The sequence below is a fragment of the Choristoneura fumiferana genome, chromosome Z (genome assembly GCF_025370935.1).
Source record: "Choristoneura fumiferana chromosome Z, NRCan_CFum_1, whole genome shotgun sequence".
Taxonomy (NCBI): domain Eukaryota; kingdom Metazoa; phylum Arthropoda; class Insecta; order Lepidoptera; family Tortricidae; genus Choristoneura; species Choristoneura fumiferana.
This window is the reverse complement of record NC_133472.1, coordinates 34,406,504-34,434,490: the sequence shown is the minus strand read 5'-3', so window position 1 is coordinate 34,434,490 and position 27,987 is coordinate 34,406,504. Positions and strand designations below refer to the sequence as shown.

Genomic DNA, 27,987 nt, shown 5'->3' with positions numbered 1-27,987 from the left:
ATTGCAGTATCATTGACGTAGGTAAGTATTGGGGTATGAGTGGGGTACCTATAGTTGGAAAGGCAAAATAATTCATTTGAAGTCTTATTTATTACAAACAACAACTAATAGTTACAATGATTATGTTACGCTCCTGAAGTGGTAAACTACTGGTAAAACAATCATCACATTGTACATAGGTACGAAGTACTCTAGAGACATTTGATGTGTAGAGCCACTTTTTAGGCTATCACGGTCTAAGAGATCCACAGTTTCTTTGACTGTACTTACGCTAAAATAGTATGGATAACGTTATCTTCGCTTTATTTCTGCATTAAAAAAATAACAATCTTCACCTGTCTTTTTATTGAACAAAAAATTATAGAAATTAAAAAAAAAATACATTTTACAGAAATCAATGTAATGTATTTTACCGTTAGATATTTGGTAAAAGTATTTTTTAAGTAAAAATACAGGGCCAAGATTGTTTGCCACCTTTCTAATGCTGAAATCAGACCTGCTTCGTGCACCACTGCATGTTTTAAATAGCGTACCTACACTAGAAGAAACTGAATCAACGTACCAGCTTGGAACCTTTTTGTTATAAATGCCAAGTTGACATTCCATACATCAGCGAAAAAAACATCAAGACATGATTGTGAAAAGGTTCCACCCTGGTACAGATTTAGTGTCTTCAACCGTACTGCTACGCTCTTAGATCGTGATGGCTAAAAAAAGCTGGGGTTACGCCTTTAAACATTTTCTTTCTTAAGTTATTGTTAGTTGACAATTTAAATAACACTAATGAAATTATTAAGCTTATACTAAGTAATAATATTTGTTACATAAATTATTTTAACGCCACCTCACACATTCACACGAAGTCGATCGCCATTTTATTATACTTTAAGAAGTTACTTACTAGGTAGGTAGTCTATTAGTTTGTAAAGGCATATAATATATTTAATCCTCAGGTTTCCAAAGTGTCAGTTAGTTTAGTTTTGGCTGTGGACATAAAGCATATTACCTACTTGATTAAATACTACACTACGCAATCCCTTAGGGCCCATAACCGTATTTAGTGTGGTGTGATAAAAGATAGGTTTGGCAGGTGGTAGGACCTTGTGCAAGGTCCGCCCAGATTGCTACCACCATCTTGCTCGCTAACCCTGCCGTGAAGCAGCAGTGTTTCACTGTTGTGTTTCGGCGTGGAGAGTAAGACAGCCGGTGAAATTACTGGCACTTGAGGTATCCCATCTTAGCCCTCTAGCTTGGCAACGCATCTGCGATCCCCCTGGTGTTGCAGGTGTCTATGGGCGGTGGTTATCTCTTACCAACAGGAGACCCACTTGCTCGTTTGCCATCCAGTCGAATAAAAAAAAAGGTAGATTTGCATTAATAGGTAGGTACAGATCTATTGAATAATGTTCTTCCATCATATTATGTTGGATAAGTTCGTATTTATCTTGGTTTTTCATTTAGCTTCAGTAAACTTCAGTAAGCTAGCTGAAAGCGAGGTAAATACCTACGAACTTAACTCCACGATAAAATCCGGGCATGACTGATCTGGTGTATCTTTGTAATTAATTCTAATTTTCAAGCAGCACTTTTTTAAGTAATTAGTGTGAGAAGATAATGAAAAGTCATAGACATATCGTCTGTGAATTTTAGCTTTATATGTTAGACTGTGCCTAAATTATTTTGTACAGCGTCTTCTGACGGTCTTTTCTAGGTTTTTATGTAAAGTTTATATGTTTTTTTTTTTTTAAATTGGACAATCCACTTTATAGCTTATAACATTGTCTTTTCACGACAGCTAATATTTTTCGAATTGACTTCAGATTGACGTACTTTGGAAGTGTTTTAACTTTGGTAAATTTGCCTTTTTGACAGAAAAATTCCTCCCATGTAAAAACTGCTTTTGGTGCTTTTATTAGAAAGTTTTCCTGACTCCCCCAAGTAGAAAACAGTTACATCATGATTTTATTGGAAAGATAATACGAGTATCCTAATGAGCGTAAAACAGCTTGTGAAAATATAAATACAATTTTGGCATTGAAGTTGAAAAAGAGTGAAAATTGACAAAAAACGCTGTACAGAGCAATTTAACACAGTGAAATACATAAAGCTAAAACTCACAGACGCTCTAACATTTTGTTGTGATTGTATTTTTATTATGTAGGTAGTTTCATAACCACTGACTATTACAAAAAGTGCTGCTTGAAACTTAGCATTCAGTACAAAGATATACTAGATCAGGCATGCCCGGATTTTATCGTTGACAGTCTTTATTCACTGCATCTGTACTAATTAGAAGAGTCACTGTGATAAGGGACTGGGTAGTCTAAGTAATTTGGGCGTGTAAGCAAAGGATGATCTGCGTCCACGATTAGTACCATACCAGCATAGCCTGTGTGATGTGATGAGTGGTCTAAGAGTGTTGCTGACTATCACTTTTTCTAGTGTAGTAACACTACGTCGGAATAAGAGTAGATGATACATATTTTTTAAACGTTCAATAAGTTCATATTTTTACAACCTACAGTAAAATTAACTAAATTGGCACATTCGCGCGAATGTCAACCTCGTTCGTCAAGAACCAGTAATAATCAACCTATCTAAAGAAGGAGTATCAAATTTAATGTAATAAGTAACAGGATTGATTACTTGGGAAGTTCAGTCCCTAAAAGATTTAAACTGTTAGGTATTATTAACGTAGGGAGATATCTTTAAGTGTTTGAGTTAAGAGTCACGCAGGAAAAGATGTGACAAAAAACTTTGGAATCCAAGGTGATTCGGTTTTTTTTTGTAAGATATTTTATTTATTTATTTATTTATAAGTTTTGAACTGGTAGGTAATTAGGTAGTAATTGTCATCGGTCACAGACACTCAATTTAATACTTCTCCTTATTTTTATAACTCCTTTTCTACTATATTGTGGATGAACTGGCTATTTAATGTAATGACGAGTTGAATTCAGTTAACTATTCTCAGCTCGCTTCTCGTTTTAATAAAAATCAATGAAAGATTGCAAGTATTTTTTTTAAATATTATAATTATAAAACACCTAGGCGACAGGCAGAACTTCGGCCCGTGACATCAGCAAGAGATAGACATATTTATTGTTAACTTTCAGGGTAAGGAAAGACAAAAGTAAGAAGTTAAAAATATTTACTTAATTTATTTTAAGACTAAATTCTGATTTAAATTCAAAGACATTTTATGCTGGCACTTTTTTTAACGTATTGTCTAACAATAGGTACCTACACAAAACTAAAAAAAATGCGATTTACCAGGTAAGAGACAGGGAAAGTACCTACTGCAGTAGGTACCTTCCTAATCGAAATTTTAAAAAGTAGTGCAAATATACAACTTTAGGTTACCTACATACATTCAAGGAAACTGAATCAGGTATCAGGGTAAATTTTGCTGCAAATTTCAGCTTGACATTGTCGAAAGAAAGCATCATGAAATTGATTGCGAAAAAGTTCCACTCTGGTACGTCATTCAGTTTCTTGATCTGTACATCGTGCTGGCACGTGGTAGGTTAGGTACTTACTTATTACCTGAATCAATATCAAAACGCCCCTGTTGTACGTTCAATTACAACATTATTCACCCGAATACCATGGACTTATTAACGCTAACTCCCTATTTATTTAAAACCACGTATTCATGCATGTCGTATGTTTAACAGTTAAAATGAAACTTAAAAAAATATTATGCATATTAAAGAATGGCAGGGTTTCTATATAAAATAGATTTCATTTCTTACATTAGGCACATACGACATTTTTATGTTTAACGTAAGTGGCATAGGCGGTGTACCTACTGCCGTTTCGGCAAAATATTTTTCGCCAAATTTTACTACTTAAAAAACTTATCGCAGTAGTTTCATTTCCCAAACGAATCTTTAGCATATTAACATTTCGCATTTTATTAATTTGGTCAAATTATCATTTGGCATAATTTTACATTGTCAAGTTTCATTATGACAAACGTTTCCCAAAGGCTAATATTATATTCCAAAAAAATTTTTGTTCAAAATGACTCTTCGCACACGAACCAACCACAGAAACCAACTGCTACCAGAAAAGTGGTTAGGTTAGGTTAGAACTGCGTCCCCCACAGAAACGAACTGCTATCAGAAAAGTAGGTTAGGTTAGGTTAGAACTGAGTCCCCCACAAAAACGAACTGCTACCAGAAAAGTAGGAGTTATTATGCCATGCAATATTTTGGGAAGAGTGCTTTATGCCAAACGATACATTTGACTATATAAATGATACTTGGTAATATGAAACATGACTAAGTAATTATTTTTGAAACAACAATTTTCAAAAAATAATACTAACTAAAATTGCGATAAGTTGTTTAGCAAACGATTTTTTGCCAAATGATAATTTGAGTAAAATATTTTGGGATGTGATACTTCGGGAAAAGTTTTTTGCCCATACATTAGTAATCCGGCGCACACGACATTGACTGAAAAAACACCTAGAGGGACTGAAGGATAATTATGACTTGTAAACGAAAACTTCTGAGGGTGCAGTGTGTGGTGCTGGCCTTTTTGTACCTAATTGCAGCGCTCTAATTAGTCGCACCAGCTAATACTTCTATTTTTTGAGAACGTGCGTACTCGTATTGTGCAGTTCCGACATTTCTGTCTGCCCCAATAGCCCACAGCTACATGGAAGTTAGAAGGTTTCATATGCTCACACGCACTAGGCTAGGAAACTGTCGACTCACAAAAGCAATGGGGTGTCCCGAACCCGTGGTGTCGCTACTCACCAACAGCTCGCCACGAGCTGCCCTGCGGGTTATATAATATTGTTACACTTATTATTACTTACATGCTCCCACACAACCACTACCCGACGCTACGTAAACCTAAATCAGTAGGATGCGTCGGCAGTGTTACTAAAAATACTACTTATATACATCTCAGGCCTAACGAATAGCTACTTTTGGTAGTTATATAATTATGAGTGCACTCGGCCATGTTAGAAGTCATCACCCGAATCTTGGGCAGTTGTTTGATAAGAGCTTAGCACTGAGTTCGAAGTCGGACTCGGAAAGAGGCGCGGCGCCGGCGCAGGCGCATCACTGCGACGTAGCGTGGTCGCGCATCCGCAGGTCGGCGAGCGGGTGCGGATGGGCGGGCTCCTCGCGCCGCTCGTCGGGCCACTTCACCACGACGTTCGTGGTGGGCGGGAGCGTGACGGGCGGCTCGACCACCACGGGGAGTCCACCCTCGCGCTCTGGGAGAATGTGGCCGATGATTGTGCCAACGCGGCTGTACGCTAGGTGCGAGCCCGCGAACCTCGGTTCCGCGTCGCGCGGAAGCACGCGTACTCCCCCCGCATGGGCCACCACAAACACCGGCGCATCCTCGTCCTGCGGCACTATGTCGTTCAGCGCACGCATCAATACCGGCGCTGAAGTCTGCGGCGTCGCACACGTCGACACGCCGCTTACTCGCGCGTTTAAATTCTCCAACACCGTGACTAGCTCGTACATTCGCTCGTCGCACAACACCGGATTATCTGCAATAATAATTCTTCTCTTATAATTTAGTTGTGTCAAATCAGCTATCATTATTATGTACACAATAAAAATGTACGTTACAAAAAACCGTAGGTAGGTACATGGTCTACACGCGGTGCGATGATATTAAGAACAAAATAAATGAAAACGACAAGCAAAGGGGCAAGGATCAAGGAAATGTACGTATTAACAAAAACCACTGTTTTTTTGTCGGTGGTGAAATAACAAAAACCAGTACCCAGTAAAACCAGTAAACATACATTTAAAAAAATCGCAATAAAGTGGCCAATTGCGAAAGTCACTCGCTAGAGCACCTCAAAAATATTTTATTTGTACGTTTTCGCTTAGCTTTTGCGTCTTATATTATAATGTCTAAAGGTAATAAAGGTAAATTAATTAAACAATTATTCCCAAAAATTAGGCGGGACTACGTCTGCGTTACTCGACTGGAGGTCGTTCTCGAGCGGCTTACCTTCAAGGTAAAGCTTCAGATTACTAGGTACACCATTGATGGTACATCGGGATTTTGATACGACATCATAATTCATAGACCGTATCTTATTATACGATAGGTCAGCTATGCACAGCGACGGCAGGCCGTGGAAATCTTTATTAAGCACAGTTATGTTGTTGTGATGGGCAATCAATTCTTCAAGAGATGGTAGAAAAGTCTGTAACAATAACACAAATAAAATAAATAGTGACTCAGCTAACATAAAACGAGCATCGTGTGACGACGAGAAGCCAAATAGTTCAGAAATTTCGCTATAGCTCGCTTTGCGCTCATCAAAAATACTTACGAGTAGTCAATGTAGGTAATTCCGTGTACTCAATAAAATTCCAAATGAAGTCATAAACCTCAGAAATATTCGTGTTTTTAACCGACTTCAAAAAAGGAGGAGGTTATCAATTCGGTTGTATTTTTTTTATGTTTGTTACCTCAGAACTCCGTCATATATGAACCGATTTGATTTTTTTTTGCGTTCGTTTAGTAATGTCTTCAATTAGGTCCCATAAGCACCAAATCAGGATCTGATGATTAGATCTTAAGGGAATCGAGGGAACTCTTCAAATGTTGTAGGGACACCTATAGTAAATTGGATATATTTAGTAGTAACTCGTGCATTTGCTCTTGAAAATCATCATTTGGTCAAGTGGAACTGATGATGAAGACCACAGTTACCATCAGAGTTACTACTCAATAACAAGTATTTCACGGAGTGAATTTTAATTAAGTACTTTAACACAGTTGCTAAGCAATAAATGCTCCTCGTAATGCAATGGTAAAACGGGAGGTGAAGCACCAGGACTCCTCAATAATGCATCGGAAAAAGCAATCTTTCGTAAAAGTTGACGAGCAGTTGATATTAAACTATTGTATCTAAGATTATGTACACTAAAAAGCGTGAAAAAAATATTTTTATAAAAAAAATTTAACCGACTGTACAAAAAACCATGAAAATAATTTTCTACCAGTCTAGCACGAGCCAGCAGAAGTGATTGAAGCCCAATATAAAGTGCGTAGGTGAGGTAGATGACTACAGGTCCACTCCTGCTGGCTCGTGCTGAGGCACCGACCGACTTCAGACTGGTAGAAAATTATTTTCATGGTTTTTTGTAGTCGGTTAAATTTTTTGTTATAATTTTTTTTTCGTTTATATAGCCAACTAAGGATATAGAATCAGCAGTTATCAGCATTACATTAATAGATAATCATGTTCCTATTCTAATTCGGAGACTGTTAATAATAATTAATTCAATAAGTATTTAAACAAACCTTCGACGTTTCTTCCAGCGTCGTGAGGTGGTTATAAGAGAGATCAAGAAGTTTCAGGTCTTCCAGGCCAATCAAGTCATCCGGAGATATTTGTTGGAGCTGGTTGTTGCTCAGGTTTAACCTCAAGAGACCGTGAAGTCCCATCAATGCTCCACCCAGGCTCACGAGGAAGTTGTGGTCTAAGCGCAATTCTAAGACTCGGGTCTCTACATCAACAAGGTTCTGAAAATAAGTAACAATAAAATTATCAAAAACAAATTAACTGACGCAGTTTCTTCAATAAAACCCCGAACAAAGTTATTTACCTCCATATTTCCCGTAATTTGACTTATTTTATTATGCGATAGATCAATTACGTCTAGTTTCTTCAATCCTTTAATTTCCTGAAGTGAAAACTCTGCCAAATAATTGTGAGTCAAATTCAAATAGCGCAGCGATTTGAGGCTCCTGAGCGAACCGTTGAGGGATTTTATCTGGTTGTACGAGATGTCGAGATATGCCAATATTTCGGCTTCTGCAAATTCGTCTTCAGCAAGCTGCAACAAGATATATTCATTAAAAATAATAGTGCAAGCCAACAATATCAAGACCAACATTATTGTACCTATCGATCGATCGACATCAACATCGATCTTCGAACTAAACTTTAACTATAATCATTACTCACACTCTCAATTTTATTAAACGAGAGCCCGATCTTGGTCAACCTTCGTGACTTCTGAAGTGCGCCATCCAAAAATTTTATGTTATTGTCATAGAAAAACAGGGAGTCTAATGAAGGCATTTGCCTTAAATCTTTGGGCAAGCTTTGCAGCTCGTTTTGTGCAGCGTGTATAAAGGCGATCTTCTTGGACTTCTGTAATACACAAACGAAACTGTTAAATAACTAATTATCTCTTTACATAAGTTTTATAGTCTCTATAAAAGTAGATATTATTTCTTAAGTAACCCTATTTTACACTACAAACTTTAGGCAGACTAAGATTGAGGAGTAATACGTAGTAGGTGCATTTTTAGATAACAGTAGAGCGACTGCCAATTTAGATGCATGAAAATACTAGAAACAGCATAAAAAAATAGATACATTTGACTCAAATACAACGTTGCAATATCAGGTTGTTGATTACAAAAGTGTTGGGTCCAAGTTAAAATAATTTCAAAGTTATTTTCAAAAGTCTAATGTTAATATACGTAGAAGCGATCTTTTTAGCGTTTTCGGTTACCTTATCATGCTGCAAGATAACTCAATGAATACTGAATGAAATAACAGTATCAATATTATCACGGGATCTATAAAAGTAATGTTGACATGCATCCGGATGTTTTGGATGTCTTGCGATAATGTGCGCTCGTGTAAACTTACTATAGGTAATTCATTCTCTAAGGTTTTAAGGTGATTAGCGTTAATGAATATCCACTCCAGGTCGTCCAGGTCTCTGAGAGCGCCGTTCAGAGAGTTGAGGTTGTTGATGCCGAGGTGTACATGCTTCAGCGCCTTGGGAAGAGCACGTCGCTCAATCTTGGATATTCCGTTGTCTGGTACCAGCAAGTGTTCGAGTTCTTGAATGTCCTATGAAAAATATTATTACTATTGTTAGCCTGTTCTGTCCCACTGATGAGCAAAGGCCTACTCCCCCCGATACTTTCACTGCTCCCTGTCTACTGCATACCAGGGTCAGTCCTTCAAAAAGTAGTGAAAATATTAAGTAGAAATTGTTGTTGTTGCGAACATTCGTATTTGAACATTCTTTTTGTGTAGTCTAGAGGAATTAACCTAAACTAAAACACTTGGAATCACAATCATTTTTACCACTTCTCTTTATCACACGGTTAAGACGTGGGTAGAAAGAGATGCTGAAGGCGATCGCGAATATCGGCGCGTCAGACAATACGGCCTCAGCTCTTGAAGAATGCTCGGTGTTGGTTAGAATTGACTCGTTCTACTATTGCTCGTTTACTTTCCCACTTTATGTAAAAAAAATGGACTTTAGCACGTATAAACCATTAGATCCCGTCGTTGAATTTAAATACCGGGATTTTATTTACATAATTCTCATGGGAATCCCCAAAAATAACATCGTGAATTTTACTAACGTTGCATTACATCATGGATTTTATTGACGTTGTTTTAAAAACCAATCGTGCCTCGTGACCCCAAATCGAGCGGTTGAGATTTTCAGATTTATTCCTCATGGCATGGGAATATCGGGATAAAAGTAATCTGTGTATTATTTCAGACGTCCGTTGTTTACACAATAGGTACGGTTGACCAAGACGTCAAAAATATCTATACACCTTTATGCCACTAAACATAAGGTCGATGTACACATATTTTGACACTATGGCTGTATATATATTTTTGCATTCGACTGTACCAAATTTCATCCAAATCCGTACAGCCGTTTTAGTTTGAAGGAATAACAAAAATACTCGTGAGAATTTCCAAAAGTTACAGAGAGGTTATTCAAGTTGCATTAAAAACAACTGTGCCTTATGACTCTAAAGCCAGCGGATGAGAGTTCGGGGTTTATTCCCGATATTGGAGGAGTATCGGGATAAAACCGGCCAAGAGTGTATCGGACACGCCCGAAATAGGGTTCCGTAGCCATTACGAAAAAATTAAGTAATATTTGTACGGAATATTTCAAGTTTAGGTATATTTTATACGTTAGGCAGCTATTTACTCTTAAACTACTAATAATTGTCAAGAAAACTTAACCGTTATATTTAGTTTTCCTTGTAAGTTTACTTACTACCATCCTTAATTTTTCCAAATTTTTCCACCCACCGGTTTGAATTTAGAAGTTGAATATTTTGCAAACAAATCCCTGAATCGAAAAATCGTTTTAAAAGACCTATCCAACGATACCCCACACTATAAGGTTGGATGAGAAAAATAAAACACCCCCACTTTACGTCTATGGTAGTTACTCTGAATTTTTTTTGTACCATTTTGTCGGCATAGTTTACATATATATTCGTGCAAAATTACAGCTTTCTTGCATTGATAGTCCCTGAGCAAAGCCGCGGACAGACAGACAGATAGACAGACAGACAGACATGGCGAAACCATAAAGGTTCCGTTTTTGCCATTTTGGCTACGGAACCTTAAAAGTAGCCGAGGCAGGTTATGATTACGAGGCACGTTATGTGTTACAGGTGTTATTTCAATCGTCTAGCTATCGACATACTTACTAAATTTCACCCAAATCCATCCAGCTGCTTCAGATTTTTCAAGCCAACTATTTAGCTTGAAAGATACCTACACACATTAGATTTTAACAAAAATTTGCTCTATAAAGCTGAATATTTTAGAAAACTGAATTTGAAAGGTATCAAAATATTATTTTGGAAAATCCATAATGTTTTTGAAATACCTACTTAGCGGTATCAACGCCATGGGTTTAAACAGATTAAAAAAAACTCACTTTACTTGAATAGTAAAAACAAAAAAAGACGCTAATTTTTCACTCATGCAAAATTACAGCTTTCAAACGCTAAAAGTTTCTCAGCTAAGCCGTAGACGGAGACTATAAGGGTTGAGTTCCATGTAGAACTAACAAACTAGGTAACATACTAACAAAACCCTAAAACTTGTATTGTATTTGAAGGGCCCACGGATAGAACATGTCTAGTCACCTTTTCTTTAAATTGAGAATTGAAACTCAAAATGTAGAGCTCGCAAAGTACAATGACTCACTTAATTATTTACTTGATTTCTGAAAACAATATAAAATATATATTTTTCATTTTTTTTTACCGTAGTATTTGTTCGTGATAAGATGACTAAATTTCAAACCGCTATAAGTTATATAGCTAGGTATAGCCTATAACTCATAAAGTTGCTTAAGTGCCTAGCCATGGACCCTTCATTTTGTTTTAATGAGATTCTTACTTTAAAGTCATCCTCAGTCAGTTTAGTGATCTTGTTCCTGCACAGGTCCAGGGTTTTGACGTGGGGCAGGTGACGTAAAACTTGGCGCGGCATTTCTGGCAACGCGTTGTCCGCCAAGCTGAAGTAGTCCACCAAGTCAAGTTTGGTGAATACGTTCTCTTCTAACTCACTGCAAATTAAATAAATAACTGATTTCATTTGGGGAATAACTTAGAGCTGTGAAAAATCAAACTTCCAAGTGAACGCAATCAAAAGCTACAGTTAGGTATTTTATTAAACAAGGCGCAAGGTGTCTCTATACAAATTTAAGGGAACCAAAATACCTAAGCAGCGTTTTGATTTCACCAATATTTAATGCGATATGCAATATGTTGCGAGAAATATGTTTTTCCTGGACCAATAGAAATGTTTTATTTAGCTCGCCTCGCTCCGCTCAGCTGTTTCCACCAGAGATGTGCGAGGATGAGTAAATGAAGCGTTTCTATTGTTTAATGAAAAACATACTCCTCGCAACAAATCCTCGCACATTACTGGTGGAAACGCTGCTTATAGCAAAGGAAAAATGGCATATTTTGGCGGCAAAATATGTACATACATCTAGAAACATTTTGTTTATATATAACCCACCCCCCTGCCCGTACCCCTTAGAAATGAGGTGTCATTTTCTATGTATTTTTGTGCGTTGAATCGAATGAGACCATACTCATACTCATAGGATCAATATTTTGCAAGATATGAAGGGTGTTTGTTGAAAACATAGAAAACAAAATATTTTCATTTTAACTCGACCAATTTTGGGTTTAAGTAACAATATAGGCTTCTCAGGTTCACTGAAATCAAACAGTATTACCATACCATCACATCCACATCTTGAGAAACTATTGTTGGTAAGTGTTTTTTAGACTGTTATATGTTTTCAACAAAAACAGGTTATGGTCTCATTCGATTCAGCGCAAAATTTTACATAGAAAATGACACCTCACTCGCTTAGTTTGTAAAATTTGCATTTTTTTAAACGTTGGCCCCTGCCCATACCCCTGGGAGAGGGTAGGACACCTAGATTTTGGTAGGACTCGGCAGATCCTCATTTCTAGTGCCAAGATAAAAGTTTTACTGATGTACATGTTTTGCCGCCAAACTGTCTTATATAGTCTTATTTTACCTGTGCTATTAATAGAGCTACCTTCAGTATTTATACTAGAAACATGAAATTTGGTATGAAGATGGTTTTCTTATTGCACAATCCATAAGAAAAGTCTGAAAATCTCAATTTTTTACGAATGTCTGTCTATGTCTATACTATACCTACAAATTTGTACAGAACTCTCGGTAGGCGGGTCCGACTTGTACGAACGGTTTTCCTGCCAAACTTAATAATGTATCCGGCAAGGTATCCCGTTATCAGCCCTATACTTGTCAGATATTTTTTCAAGTAATACGCAGCTTTCGAGCTATAATTTTATTATTCTATTTTAGTGTTACTATTCTATTTTACTAGTAAGAAATAGGATATATACCCGCACGTTTATCAATCGATATCATTATGATGACCTAGAGCTATCTATTTGTGACCAGACAGACGTGTTTGACTTGCTATAATAATAATGAATACATGCTTAATCCGTCGGCTGTAAATTAGATAAAGTAAAGTGCATATCAGTGAACGTCACCGTCACATTGTCGGGAGTAAAAATAATTCTCGTGACAAATATAACTTTTTTATCTTTATCTCACTGACCCGAGACCTGAGAGTATTGTAGGAATAAATTGTAATAGATTTTTGTCCTCATTTTCGGCATATCATCTTTTAGTGATTTTGGTGAGTGAGGGTGAGTTTTGGCTGGCGGGTGTGCCCAGTCGGGTGCGGAATATGTAAGTGCGAGTTTAGTAAACACTAATGTGCAGGGGTCAACGTTCCGGGGTTATCAGTGCAGGGGCGGCGCCAAACGGTCGCATGGTCGCCCGACGGCGCCGGCCTGTGACCGTGTCCTCTGGGCCTCCGACTACAACCATCCTCTGTTTTTCCACTTCTTTTGAATGCTCACCATACATACTACGAGTATAACGCTTACGATATCACCGCATAGCCAAGACAGCTAACCTAGGAACAGTCTGGGTTGGTCATCGTAAAGTTCTTCTACCCGTCGTGGTAAAATAACCCTATCTTTACGTTGTTCAAGGCGGACCAGTACTCAACAAAACGCAGGTAACAAAACATTGACCACACAATGACGAACAAGCTGCCTACTACTGGCGATATCTTTCATCCATTTATTAAAAAAAAGTTACATTAGTTAATTACAGTTACTTAGTTACCTACTCATACATACATAGGTACATAATTAGCCGCATAGGCCAATTCGAAAATGATAGCAATCAACTTATACTCGTAAGTAAGTATAAGCACAAGGATAGGTATGTTTCTGCAATTAATTACTGATATTATACTAGGGCATTATACATTAATTTCCTACCTATAGATCTAAGTTCATGTTTATTTCACACCTTTTAGAAAACGTAAGATACCAACGTACCTTCGTAGTATAATTCCATGCGTCTTCAATGAGCTGACATGACCCAATTTTATGTGTAGCGCAAAAACTTTGGCCCTTGTATTTTAAGTTTTTTTCATCATTCTGTTTTATTGGAATGTGCAAATTAATAGTGTAGTTGGTTCCGTGACTCATACCGTAATTTCTGTGATTTCGTTTTCGGACGCTAGAATTGCTCACCATCCGCTTTGATAATAAGAGTTCGAGTGCTGGTATGGTTATTTAGACGGTTGGATATATTTTTAATGGGTATGATTTTATTGATCACCTAATAAATGCATTTTTGGTCACCTAATAAATAATATTTCTTCCTAAAATAGTGCGAGTAGATCTGACACCTAAATTGAATCACCAAAACGGTTAAGTATATTAATTAAGAATTACTTGGAAATAACATCGATCATCGAATAATTATTAAGTAATATAATAATAAACTGTCATTAAAACTGAATCACCAAACAATATAAAAATGTTTACCTACTTAAATATTAATTTTTAATCACTGAAAAATAATATTAATTATCAAATTACGTGGCAGTCATGCGGTTTTCCCTTTCTCTGGCCTTACGTTTCGTATTAGTATGATGGTGATGATGATAATTGATGATGATCATTGATGGTGATGATGATGACGGTGATGATGATGGATGGTAATTTGAATAAATTTAAAATACCTAACGAAGTTTCATGCCGTATGCATTAGCAAAAAATCTTCGCTTCTGGCACTTCGCCAGCCGCTACCGCAGCAGCAGGCTTGCGTGCTGAGGGTCGCAGTTTTACCTAAAGCAGAGTTTAGACTTGCGAGAAAAATCGTGCAAGTTGCATTACATTGCAGCGCTCGATTGACCACCACAAACTCGTTGGCTTTACGGCCTCGCAATGTAATGCAACTTTCACGTTTTTTCTTGCAAGTCTAAACTCGGCTTAACACTCATCTTCGCTTCGCTTGTCGTCGTACCTAACCAGACCTGTAGTTAATTAAGGTACAGATCTATTTATTAGAACACAGATCTATTATTTTGGTGATCAAACTATAATTTAAGATACAGGTTTACATTATTCTGATGACTCGTACTTAGAGACAGTTTTGATTAATATGATAACCAATATATTTCTTAAGGACATATATTATATTAAATCGTGACGCTTAAAAATTCTTACCTAATGGGTCCCGACTGTTGAACTTTAAGTATACTTAGCAAAGTTCTATGTAGTACTAGACTTGTTTTCTTCTTTTTAGTTTTTTTAAGGCAGTCGGCTTTTTTGATTTTTTAAATTTATTGTTTTTAGCCACATACATTTCAGTCTCTCATCAAGTCACGTGTATCATCAAAACTGAACATACATGTTAAATTACGTATCTCTGCTATCAACCTTTGAGGAGTTCCCTCCTGCCTAGACGATTCTGGCCGGACTATCAGATTATTGTATTGTCCCTAGAATATGCCAAATCTCCAGTCCCTAGTTGTATTAGTTTAGCTTGTGCGTTTTCTTATTCAGTTAGTAATAAAATCTTCTTTATAAGTTTTATCCCATGGGAATTTTCGGAAATCTTGAAACGGTTTATACTTGTTAGTATTTAAGTACATACCAGCATGCCAAATTTGAGGTTAATATTTATAATGAACTGTATAGTGTTGACCCGCGGTTTCGCACACCTAGATCATTAGATCCAGCAGCTTAATTGAAATTTCGGGATTTTTTAAATTTCCGTGTGAATTCCCAAAAATTAAATCGTGGTGTTCATTGACGTAACATTAAAAATAATCTTGTCAAATTTCATGACTCTAAGCCCATTGGTTGTTATTTCGAGATTTTATCTCTATCCCGTGGGAATATCGGAATACATACCAAATTTCACCCATATCCGTTCTGCCGTTTCAGCGTGAAGGAGTATCAAACATACTCACTCATTCACTCACTCAGAAACTTTCGCATTTATAATATTAGTAGGATTATGGAGTTAGGGCCACTTTGAAGCGAAAATATAAATCCCATTTATTCCCTATCCCACGGGAATTTCGTAGTATAATCCTTTCTTAGTGCGCGTGCGGCACATATTACAAATTTCAAGTTTCTAGGCCTATCGGTTTGGGCTGTGTGTTGGTATATTTATAAGTCAGTCAGTAAGTCAGTTCCTATATATATATATATAAAGATATGTACTTATTTAATAACAAACAAACAGAGACATAAACACAGTATCGAATAATGTGGAGAGTTGTTTAGATAGGCAGCTGCGCTCTTGTAATTCATACTTTTAGTACTTTATGTGCTGTTACGCACACTTACACGTAAAAAGCAAAGGCAGACTAACTTCAGACGTACAGAAAGCAACTCTTTGTAGGTACAGGACAGTGGCCAGGTTTGCTCGTTAAGGCGAACGATGCATAATTGACGTTTACGCTTAGGCCAAAGGGTAATTAAATTACAAAACGAGACCAGCAAATACAATTAAACGAACCGCGCTACGCTCGGCCGCGAGCTGGGTGTGATTGCATACCATATCATTTTGACTAACTTAAAACCATTTTACTCAACATTTTCTGTGGTATTTTTGCGGTTTTAAGCCATTTTGAGACCCAGCAGTGTTCATTTTAGTACATGAATGGTATTTTCTTAACACTGATGAGAAACAGTTCAATTTGTTCTCACTATTCCTCGATTAAATCAAAATCTAACTACTTAACTGCGAATATTAATTTGTTATCGCGCAAACTCTACAATAACTAGTAGATTAGTAAAAATGTTTGTCTTCTAAACAAAATGACGACTAAAAATTTGATAAAACTGTAGGAATCGCAATTTGCTGAAAATAATATCCTGTTTACTTGTTTGAATAAAAATAAAAATATTTGCGTAGTTTCATGATATTATTATATAATCATGTAAATATGGATACGTTCTTCTATTGGATATCTAGTGGAGTGATATAGGTACTGATGTAGAGTTATAGCTATAGCCAATTTACATCTGAGAAGTAAACTGTTAATTCTTGATGACAGAAGAAATTAGCAAAAGTGATTAACAGAGGCTTATGTACTTTTCCAAAACTATTTAAGCTTTTTAAATTGAGTCGAGTTAGTTGGTGTATCATGTATACCTATGAGTAGTCATACTTAAGCCCGTTAACCATACTTAATATTTAAAGATCCATTATCTTTGTTCCTCTAATTACCATGTATATTAGAGAGACAAGCTAATTGTTCTATATAGTTATACATAGAGAACAGGAATTAACAATTTCATTATAACTGTTTTTGTACAATTATTCTAAACTAAATTTCTTTAAAAAAAAACAGCATTATTAAATGCAGCGTCACCAGCTCTTGGGTAATCTATGACGTTGATAATATATTTTAAAATATCCTTCTATCAGCCTGCCAAGTCGGTTCTGAGAAAATAATTATTCCACGAAAGCCGATATAAAACACGCACTTTTCGCCTTGTGTACATACCTACTTATACAATACGTGAAATAAAAGCCACCCAGATTAAAAGCATGTCATAAGACGTGCTACTGCTCTATCTCCGTGTATTATTTTCCTTAAGAGATAAACATATTTTTTATCGTAAATATTACTCTAAACCAGGGGTTCTCAAACCAACAGTCCTAAAGTGAGTCAACAGTTAGTGTACTCACGCAACTCTAATAATGAAATGAGGGTCACTGGATTCTGAAGATCAAATAGGACTAGGCTGCTTGTCGTCGTTTGTTTCAAGAATTGTGGACGAAAAAACTTAATAATTACTAAGAAGCGAACTCAAGACAAATAACTAACACATCATGGGGCTGATGGCGAAACTTAGAAGCAATTTAGACGTGAATGCAAAAAATGGACTTTTTTTAGGGTTCCGTAGCCAAAATGGCAAAAACGGAACCCTTATAGTTTCGCCATGTCTGTCTGTCCATCCGCGGCTTTGCTCAGGGACTATCAATGCTAGAAAGCTGTAATTTTGCACGAATTTATATGTAAACTATGGCAACAAAATGGTACAATAAAAAAATTAAAAAAAAAAACATTTTTTTTAGAGTACCTAAGTACCTCCCATATACGTAAAGTGGAGTGTTTTTTTTTCTCATCCAGTCTTGTAGTGTGGGGTATCGTTGGATAGGTCTTTTAAAACCATTAGGGGATTTTTCAATTCAGTGATGTGTTTGTAAAATATTCAACTTTAAACTTTAAAGTGCAAATGTTTATTAAAATAGAGTGCCCCCCTCCCCCTCTAAAATCTAAACCGGTATCCGGAAAAATTTGAAAAACTTCAGGATGGTAGTAAGTATATCAATCTTACAAGGAAAACTATAACGGTAAAGTTTTATTGAGAATTATTAGTAGTTAAGGAGTAAATAGCAGCCTAAGGTATAAAATATACCTAAACTTGGAATATTCCGTACAAAATACGAAATCCTTAGATAAATAATACTTATTTTTTTCGTAATGGCTACAGAACCCTATTTCGGGCGTGTCCGACACGCTCTTGACCGGTTTTTTCCCACTGGCAAAGCCTCCACAAGTCCTGGTCTAGCGCTATAGGTCCAAATTGTAATCAATCATCATCTTCAATCAATCATAAAATAGACTCATGAAATTAATAATAAATTGTAGTGTTTATAGGAATACTGATATGTTCACGAATTACCATATATATCACTTTATAACCTGGTTTGTGATTTCTAAACAAAACTGTCTTCTTCTAGGAATGGATAAATGTTTAAGGCTGGTGGTAAACTTTAATTTAAGGTGCTGCGAGTGATAAAGTTTGAGAAACCCTGAACGTGACTTCTTCTCACCCTCACTGATGAATGGAATTTCCTAGCGCTTACATGAGTACAAGCCGTGTGAGAAGTTAAGAGAAGTTGTTCCACATAATTGCGAAATCTGCGATTTAACTTGAACCAAATCTTCGGGCTTGACTTAAAGTCAGTCAAAGTCAAAATATCTTTGTTCATTTTAGGCTATAACAAGCACTTATGAATGTCAAAAAAAATCTACTTACCACCGGTTCGGAAAAACCTCTGTTGAGATGAATCCGGCAAGAAACTCAACGAGGTATATATTTTTTTAGCAAACAGATTTACAATATTATTAAATGCTATCTATACATCACAAGTATTAAAGACAACTTTATTTTTAACACAGTAGGTTCGCTATTTGAAGTAAGGGATCGCCAATGCGGATCGGAATTATTTACAAATATCCCTGTCCATGATATAATCATTAACTTTATAATACGCCTTAGATATTAATGTCTTCTTGACAATAGATCTAAATTTTGTATCCGTTTCATGTAATATTCTTTGGAATTTTATTATAAAAACGTATAAATGCAATTTCCCAGAAACGACTTTTTGGTTTTAGCCAGTCTGTAAGATGTAACTTTAAGCTTCCGTGTGTTTCTAGTAGCCTTTGGCTTATGGACGTTAGTGGGAAAATCACATATGTTCCTCCAAACATAAATGATTATTTCAAAAACAAAGCGACGGCAGGGTTAGTAGGATACCTGTTTCCGTAAAAAAAGTCTGAAAGATTCACGCGTCGTCAAATTATAAATTGCTCTAATTGCTCTCTTTTTTGTACACAATCAAATACATTTCGGACTAAAATATATGGGATTGCGAACACTTACCCACTCTGTACGTTTACCCCACATGACTCTACCTAAGTAACCTCAACAGAATACGAAAAACGTCCTGTACAATAAATACTTTATTAACTTACTGATTTATATTACTGACGCGTTTAAAGAAATTGCTATTAATATAATTTAGGCAATTTTACAAACGTTTCTAAAACCTGCTGAAAGTGATTCACTTTAGTGTCAATTTTAATTCTAAGCTGCGTAAAAGCTTAACTGTATGTATTTTGAAAACTTCATGGCATGGTTACTCATGAACGTTTCATTTTTTAATGACGAAAATTTATTTTAACCGATAAGACTGGACTTCTGGAAAATACATAGGCTACTTTTTATCCCAATATTTCCGTGGGATAAAATCCTAACTCCTTAACCGCAATGTGTAAGTCATGATTTTATCTAAGCAACGTAAATTACGCTAGGTATTCATTAGGAACTCCCATTGGGCATTAGCAAAATTTCAATATAGCAGCTAATATACAGCAGATTTTTTTTTAGTTTCGTTAACTTCGGTTTCAAAAATCATAAATAAATATTATAGTAGTATAGAATATTAAGTAATGGTAGGTATTAGTAGTTGTGATGTCGAGTTAGAATTACACCACTCCATTTCTTCCGTGGATGTCGTAAGAGGCGACTGAGGATGTAGGTTCAGGTATACCGTAACCGACAGACTAGCAACCTGTCACTATTGTACCGTTTTTGTCAAACTTAAAACGTAAAATAGCTAAAAGTGTCTCAAATAGCAATAGGTGGCCTTATCGCTTAAGAGCGATCTCTTCCAGGCAACCTTACAGGCAGGCTTACTTACTTGACAATCTAACGTAATACTAAATTATAAAATACTATGTTGTTTTCCGATAAGGGACAAAGCGTAAAATTCCTCTACTAAATAAATTTACAAAACGACACAAAACTTCAATACGATTAAATGTAGGCAAGGTTAGAGGGAGTACAGTCAACGTCATAAATAAGTGATCATTTCTTTACCTTGTCGCTTTCAGTCGGTACACAATTTCGTATGGCTTTTCAAACATGACGTTAAAGTGACAAGGTACAAAAGTGATCACTTATTTATGACGTTGACTGTACACATGCACATCTTCCCTGAGCGATAAAAATATATATTCATTAAGATACACAAGTTACTCGTGCATTCAAAACACTTCTGTAAGAATATCGAATAATGAATAATATAATAGGTATAAAGAAAATAGTACCTAGTAATACAGAAAAAAATATATATAGTCGAAATACATAAAACACCTTTAATAAGGTCGAAATCATAGCCACCAACAATATTGCAATGTTTAACAGACTTTCCCATTACTCGTATGTATCCCAAGCTTTTGAATTTAGAACTTTGTTTTTTTATTTGACTGGATAGCAAACGAGCAACTGGGTTACTACCCAAAACAAACTACTCAAATTCATTTCGCGTTAAATGTTGGTAGTGACATTATGGAAATTAGCAATTATCTATTAGCAAAATCATCAGATCGTAGAATGTTTTTTGCAATACACTCCTTGGCGTAATATTCCGCATAAATCCGAATTATATTTTGTTATAATAGTGTTTTACTGCTTATTTTATTGTATGCCTAATACTTACTCCGCATCTCAATCAAGCTGTTACAAAAGCCTTTTTGAAATTCGCACGTTTTTTAAAGAATATTTTATTTTTCTTCAAAAAATATTATACTTCTTGGCAAAGTTATAAATTCAACACACACACACATATCACGCCTGTATTCCCGAATGGGGTAGGGAGAGCACACGAAACGTTACCGCTTCTGCTGCTGCTGTTTTAAGTTTGACAAAAACGGTAGGTACAATAGTGACAGGTTGCTAGCCTGTCGCCTACGGTATACCTTAACCTATATTTTTACGTATGTAACCTATACATAGTGAAAGTTATATGATATAAACTTGTATAAAGTGGGCATATATATTGTGAGTATTATAGGTACCTGTTATATTACTAACCCGGACTTTTAATTTGAATTGATCAATAATAGATGTTCAAAGTGTACCTATTGCGACAATGGTGTAGCACATTTTGAAACAAAAATTCTGATTGAAAGCCTTTATAAAACATCTGCTAAAATAGTCTGGATTCAGTTTCAAACACCTTGTCTATGTATGTATGTATTCAACAAAATGAAAATTGAACAGCTGAGCAAGAAACAACTAAAGGTCATTGTTCTATTTTTTCATAGAATCTCTATTGAATTTGCATTGAATGTTATAACAATTTTTACAAAAGAAATGACCGTCCCACCCTGTGTCGTATTATTACTGATATCTTAATCTCTTTACAACCTTTCTTAAACCATTCCAAATACAATAGCCTTACCCAGAACCTTACACGGATTACCGTCATAAAAACCATTGTATTTTAATTACCTATATAAAAAGCACTTGAAATGAACAAAACCGAATACTGAATTATTTTTAAAGTTTTAACTTAAACTTTTAGGGTCCATATTGACTCTCGTAAAATTCTTATTCCTATTTTTTTACTATTCATTTGTGTTCATAATAATCACTTTTCATATTTTTTCCTCATACTTTTTTGTTCATAAATTTTTATTAATAACATCGGAACTCATAACAGACAGTGTTCATATTTTTTTTACTTATAATGTCATTACTAAGAACACATCTCAACTCATAATGTTGTTTTTCAGAAAATTTTCCTTCATAACAAACGAATATCATAATTTTCTTATTAATAATAGCATTAATAAGAAAACATTTGAACTCATAACGATAACTACCTATTCAAAATAATATCTACTTATAACTTTAATTATTTATATTATATTAGTATAATTTGAAACAAATGTTCGGTCCTGTAAGGTCCCAGTTCTACCTAACACTCCTCCTCGCTTCGCTCGTCGTCGTACCTAACGTAGTCCTTCCTTAAATACATCATTTCTCACGTGTTTCTCACCATCGAAAATTTTCCAAGTCCCTGCGCGTCAATAATGCGGATAAATGACCCTTATCATTAAGAAATATATGAAAACAAATATTAGTATTAACAAAGTTATGAATATTGGCGTTGTGAATTAGAATGATTAGGAGTTTAAATCGTTAGTATAAGAAAATAATATGAAGAGTGATCGTTATGATGTAAAATGGTATAAGAAACATTTTCGGACTTCCGATAATAGGACTTAAAATGTTATATGAAAAAATGCGCACCCAAACTTTTAAGCTTCCAAAGTAGTTACTAACGTGCAAGGTAAAGGTCCCGAGTGCTGGTTTAGTACATTGTGCATGTGCATTAAGGGGCGTAAGAAGAGGATTACTAACGAGAGTATTAGAAGCCTGACGCCGGAGGCGGAGGGCTTTTAATGACCCGAGTTTGTATTCTCCTTACGGCCCGTGATACGTACACACAATGACTTTCATCATAATGCGAGGAAATAATGCAAAAAATTAAATAATTTTGTGTCCAAACACTTCACAGCTCAGCAAAAGCAAGACGCTAAGAAAACAACTGAATAAAATAAGGCTACCCGCCAATACAGGGGGCTACTACAAAATTCGAAAGTCTAAGTTCATATCGTACCGTCCCTGTCACTCTCGTATTAAATAATAATAGCGTCAGGAAAACAATATGAAATTCGATTATTGAATTTCGTGGTAGCTCCCCTGATTGTCTTTTTTTTCGAGTCGTCTACCATAGATAATACTAAGAACCGTGTTAAGTTTAGAATGAGGGCTATCGCGAATGAATTCGCCGCTAGAGGCGCTAGTGTAGCGTGAGGTCTCCGAAATGTCAAATCTCATAGCTTTTGGGTGAGCTACGCGGGTTTATTTATAATTAGATTTTTTTGTGAATATTTTGCATTACCTGAAATTAATTATGGCAATTATGCGTTACGGGGCAATGAATGTCTGTGTTTTGAGACACTTTTGTCTTTTGGAAACTTTTGTCCTCCCTTTTATTCCGAATAAAACGGGACTAAGCAACACTGTGGTGGCTGGATATTTTTATGGCACGGTGTTAAGGTGTTTTAAACATGATTTTAATCTAAACTTTGTTAATAACGCCCGTAATAACAGACTCTGAAAGCCACACTTAAAAACCTCACGCAGCAGTACGCCATCTAGTGAGACAAAAAACGATAGCCCTCATTCGAAAAGTCTTACGGCCAGATTATTCCAACATGCTAAATAAATATTTACTAAAATTATTGCAAAACAATTTGATATAAATTTAAAATATAAAAATAACGAAGTTTCGAAGTGTGGCAAATTTTAATGGTGTAAAATTAGGTTATATCTAAGTTTTAAAGATGTAAATAAAACGTTGGCTGACTTGAAACCTATTTAGTCTGAAATGACGTACCTCCTAACTTTTTAAAACTAAAGCCATAACTCCCTTGGGGAGGAAAACTATACGTAAATCTGTAATTGCCTCGGGAACAATTGAGGCCATTGTCTTTTAGTATATAGACATTGACGAGCAAGTGTGAATAACTTATTGTTTGGTATTGGTTTGTCATAACTGATTTCACTACAAGTAAAGATGGCTCCCCTTCTTTAAATTTTATTTTTTAATTTAAATTTCATTAAATTTCTTTAAAATACCTTTCTTTAATGATTTATTATTAATATTATTATTAAATGATATGAGGGACTATTCACTGATTGCGGAGTAATAACGATTTTGGCAATTTTCGACTGCCCTTACTCGTACCCTCATATGTAGGCTTGTCATACGTCCCGTACTTTGATTTTGTATACAATCAAAGGTCCCGTATATACGGGACTGTCACCGTAAATGATTAGTCCGGCCCTATTCCTACATGTCCCGTATTTGTGCCGTATTTCGACAAAATGGAGCAGTGGTAAAATTCAAATAAGGATATTTCTACTTTTATGATAAAAATGATAAAAAAAGATTTGGAAGAGGAAATTTTAGTCAGCTGCTAAGTTAACCACAGCATATATAAAGTTGTACGTCATCACCAATCCTTTGATTCCTTTGATTGTACTACCAAACTAAATTCACTAAACTACTGCCAGAACTAAGGCTATATCGGCGTTGCATAATGTTTTTTGCGAATTTAGGCATCAAAAGAGATATCCTCCCGTATTGGTTCCTAGAAATTATGGCAACCCTACTAATAGGGCCCAATAAGTCCCAAGAGCACATAAAATTTCTTGCCCCCTCCCCTTTTTTACGTAGGATTTCATTTGGATACAAAAGGTTTAATTGAATTCTTTCATTTGTTTTCCTCAACGTTTTGCTCTCAAAATAAATAATCATCAATCTGTGTTAGAATTCTACGTAGGTATCGAGTAATAAAATCTCACGTAAGAATAGTTTTTACCCTCCCTCGTTCGAAATAAAATTTTGAACCACCTCATACGTTATGAATATATATAGCCCCTAAGAGTTCAAAAGATTTATCTAGCCAAAAACTACAGAAACAAAGTAAGTATATATTGCATTTTAAGTAGTGCTACTAATAGTGTTACTATTGGAACTTTAGTGGCGCGATATGAGCTTAATTAGAACTTAACTCTATTTCTCTATTTTATTTAGGTAGGTACTCTAACCTCAACTAGGTATTGAAATGAATCGGGAATATATCAGAAGATGTTAAGCAGTCCTGTAAAGGTTTTATATCGGAATTTTTGGTACCTCTATCGATCCTTTTTCTTTTGACGCGTACCTATAAAGCAGTAATACTCCTACTCGTTTCATTTCTGAATATAATCAAGGGTGGCTTTGCCGCCGTGGGTCATCGTAACCCAATATTTTTAGTGACACGACGTCCAATATGCGCCTGTCTTGTCAACTCTAGGCGTCTCTAGACGCTTGTGGTTACGGCTGAATCTATGTGTGCTGTTTTTTGGGAACCACAGCTAGCCAAAGAGACCGTTAAAAAACGCTCGAACTATATTAAGACTTCAAACTTGATGTTGACTTAAACTTGGTACAATTAAGCATTTGTAATAAACGGTCAAGTGCACTAGCTACCCCATAATCTTAGTAGCTTATTTTTAGATGATCATCTTGCCGAAATTAATTCGAAACTCAAAAGATCTCGTATTTTTAGCATATAACGCATACAGTGAATTCTCTCACCTCTGCCTCAGAAAAGTACATATTTCGACTTTTAAGACGTAGATATGGATGGATGTTATTTTATACATCGTAAATAGGTATAAAAAGCTATGATAACGTGGTGATATCCTAAGCCTAAGCTGGTGAGTTCCATAAGTATATAGCAGAGGAACTGCGAGAAAACTACGGCTCTTGAGTACCTAGCCCTAATTCTGTAACGTGCCCAGTTTTAGGATAGGATGTTACGGATGCATCTCTTCTCGTGTGTGTCATATAGGCCTGTCGTAAGGGACCTGATGCGAAAGTTGGCAGTCGCGCTCTCTATTATTATAGCTGCTTGAAACTTTCTCATGAAAATATGGGCGTAATTTTTGAAATCGCGTCATGAATATTGACGAAATATAAAACTCGATTTACTTAAAACTGTATATCAGTCTATTAAATGCTTAAAAAAGGGTTCACATAATACGGTTTCAAGGAATTCCTTAGCACAGCGTCCTCTGTTCGTATAATGAGAAGTTTAAAATGTGCACTAGGTGCTCAAAATACTTTGAACAACTATTTCTCACTTTTTCAAAATATGATTAAAACTTTATATATAGTTCGGTCCCAATTAAACTAGCAATGAAGTAAAATAATAAAATACACTCTTTAACTATGAAACTGTAACCAAATAGCAAGTAGCTACTGCAAACAACGGCTACTGTAATTTGTTATTACACCATTTGTGGGTAAATATAGTGAACACGATACGTCCAATATGATATCATTCAATTTTACTGCTTTAGAAGCGACCCCCGATAACCCGGGCAAACTATCGACTATCGAGGAACGTCTCCTAGATGCCATCCACTCACGATGCCACAAGTCCACCGAAGAAAGGTTATTGAGTATTTAAGTAATTAATATCATCTTAGTTCCGTCATGAACTAGTAGAGCTGTTTGAATGACATACGCAGAAAACTCATCAAGCAAAAATCCAGTGATGAAAACCCAAGCAAATCATCCACAGTAGAACATGATTCGAGTAGGTGCCATGAAAATCCTAAAAGATTAATTGATTGATTGATTGGTCGAGCTCACAGGTCACGGACAGCTCAATAATAGTCGCCTTATGACTTATCGAAATAAAAAAAATACATGTCGCCGTTCATTACGAATTAAGTATTCAGCTGTGGAATGGTATTCATCTCATTTAAGTTAGCATTAATTATTATAGTTACGAAGCTGATAAGATGAGTAGCTATGGGTACAATATAATAAAACCCACCAAAGGGAAATTTACCGAGAAGCGACTGTGATCGGACGTTGTTAAGTAGGTATTCGTACGTTTTCGTGAGATTGGGATATATTAGGAGAAGAGTAGGTATAAGTCTTTTTTTCTAGTGAATTTGCAAGTATGTAAGCATTTCGATAGCATATGATTATCACCATAGTTGTAAATAACAAATACAGTGTTTAATGGGACATTAATAAGGAGGATGGTAGAAGTCGTTTGAGAGAGTGGCTGACGGGGCTACCCGGCCGCAGCGGCGGCAGGCCGGGAGGGCGCCGCCCACTGCTGTGATAAGGAGTCGATCCTCATCGTCACTGTCCTCCTCTTATCAGAGACCTGTTGTTTACTTATACAATTCACACGTTGTTTGTATGTAAATTGGCATGATCACAGCTTTAAATGAATTGCAAATCGACACATCTTTATCCGTTCACAGAGGCATCACCAATTTTCATAAGACACGGGATGAGAAATAAACGCACGTAATTAATGGTGTACGAGTAAACGTCCGATTTAAAATATTTTGTAATCAACTTGCCTTAGATTGTCATTATTGAGTTTGAGTTTCGTGATCGAGAGGCCGAGTTCTCGGAAACTGTGGCCCGCAACGTCCGACAGCTGGGAGTAGGATATTTCGAGTCCGATCTTGGTTTCCGGGCTGAACTTGTTGGTGAGGGCTTCCGCGATTTCTTGGTAGGCACTGATTCGGTGGCAGAGAACGAGGATCGCGCCGGTGCTGGTGTCCTCGCGGCGGCAGGTGCAGGGAGAGATCTCCCGGCGCATGGCGCAGTGCAGGCTGGCGCTGGCGCCGAGCTGGTCGGCCAGCGCGCTAATCAGCGCGGCGGCGAGGGCGAGTCGGTGCGCGGCCATCGTGCGTGCGGTGCGGGGCTGGTCGCGCTACTGCTCGTGGCGGGTTGCGACGCGAGACTCGCCCGCCCGCGGTCCCGTCGCGCGCGGCCGCCCCGTGCCCGAGCCCATGCCTGACCCACCCCGCAGCACTTTTCTGTTTCGCTGCAAGCTCAAGTGGATGCTCATATAATAACATACCTATTTACAAGAGCTTACGAATTTGGATTGGCACCTACTTATAATGTTTAATTATAAGCTTCTGTAAGGTGGTTCTGTATTCAGAAGGTGTATATTTGAAACTCTCTTTTTCTTTTGTCGCCGTAATTTTGTTCGAACGAACTAAAAAGTTAAACATGTTCCGAGAAACACTGTATGTCCACAA

The 27,987-nt window shown here is 36.4% G+C and overlaps 1 protein-coding gene across 1 annotated transcript; it reads right to left on the bottom strand.

Annotated features, from left to right (window-relative positions):
- Positions 1 to 71: 71 nt before the first annotated feature.
- Positions 72 to 27,812, bottom strand: ltl (leucine-rich repeat-containing larval translucida). The gene is made up of 8 exons (XM_074098229.1): positions 27,295 to 27,812; positions 11,198 to 11,366; positions 8,666 to 8,872; positions 7,970 to 8,158; positions 7,608 to 7,838; positions 7,303 to 7,524; positions 5,998 to 6,196; positions 72 to 5,524 (listed from the first exon to the last, which is right to left on the bottom strand). The coding sequence occupies exons 1-8, from the start codon at positions 27,624 to 27,626 to the stop codon at positions 5,082 to 5,084; spliced, it is 1,992 nt and encodes a 663-aa protein (XP_073954330.1). The 5' UTR covers positions 27,627 to 27,812; the 3' UTR covers positions 72 to 5,081.
- Positions 27,813 to 27,987: the final 175 nt, after the last annotated feature.

Excerpts from the sequence above, each read along its gene's own strand:
- ltl (XM_074098229.1), bottom strand. The coding sequence starts at position 27,626 with ATGGCCGCGCACCGACTCGCCCTCGCCGCCGCGCTGATTAGCGCGCTG. Across the intron at positions 11,367-27,294 it reads CTCAATAATGACAATCTAAG|TGAGTTAGAAGAGAACGTAT; the intron begins GCAAGTTGATTA and ends TTTAATTTGCAG. Across the intron at positions 7,525-7,607 it reads AAATTACGGGAAATATGGAG|AACCTTGTTGATGTAGAGAC; the intron begins GTAAATAACTTT and ends ACTTATTTTCAG.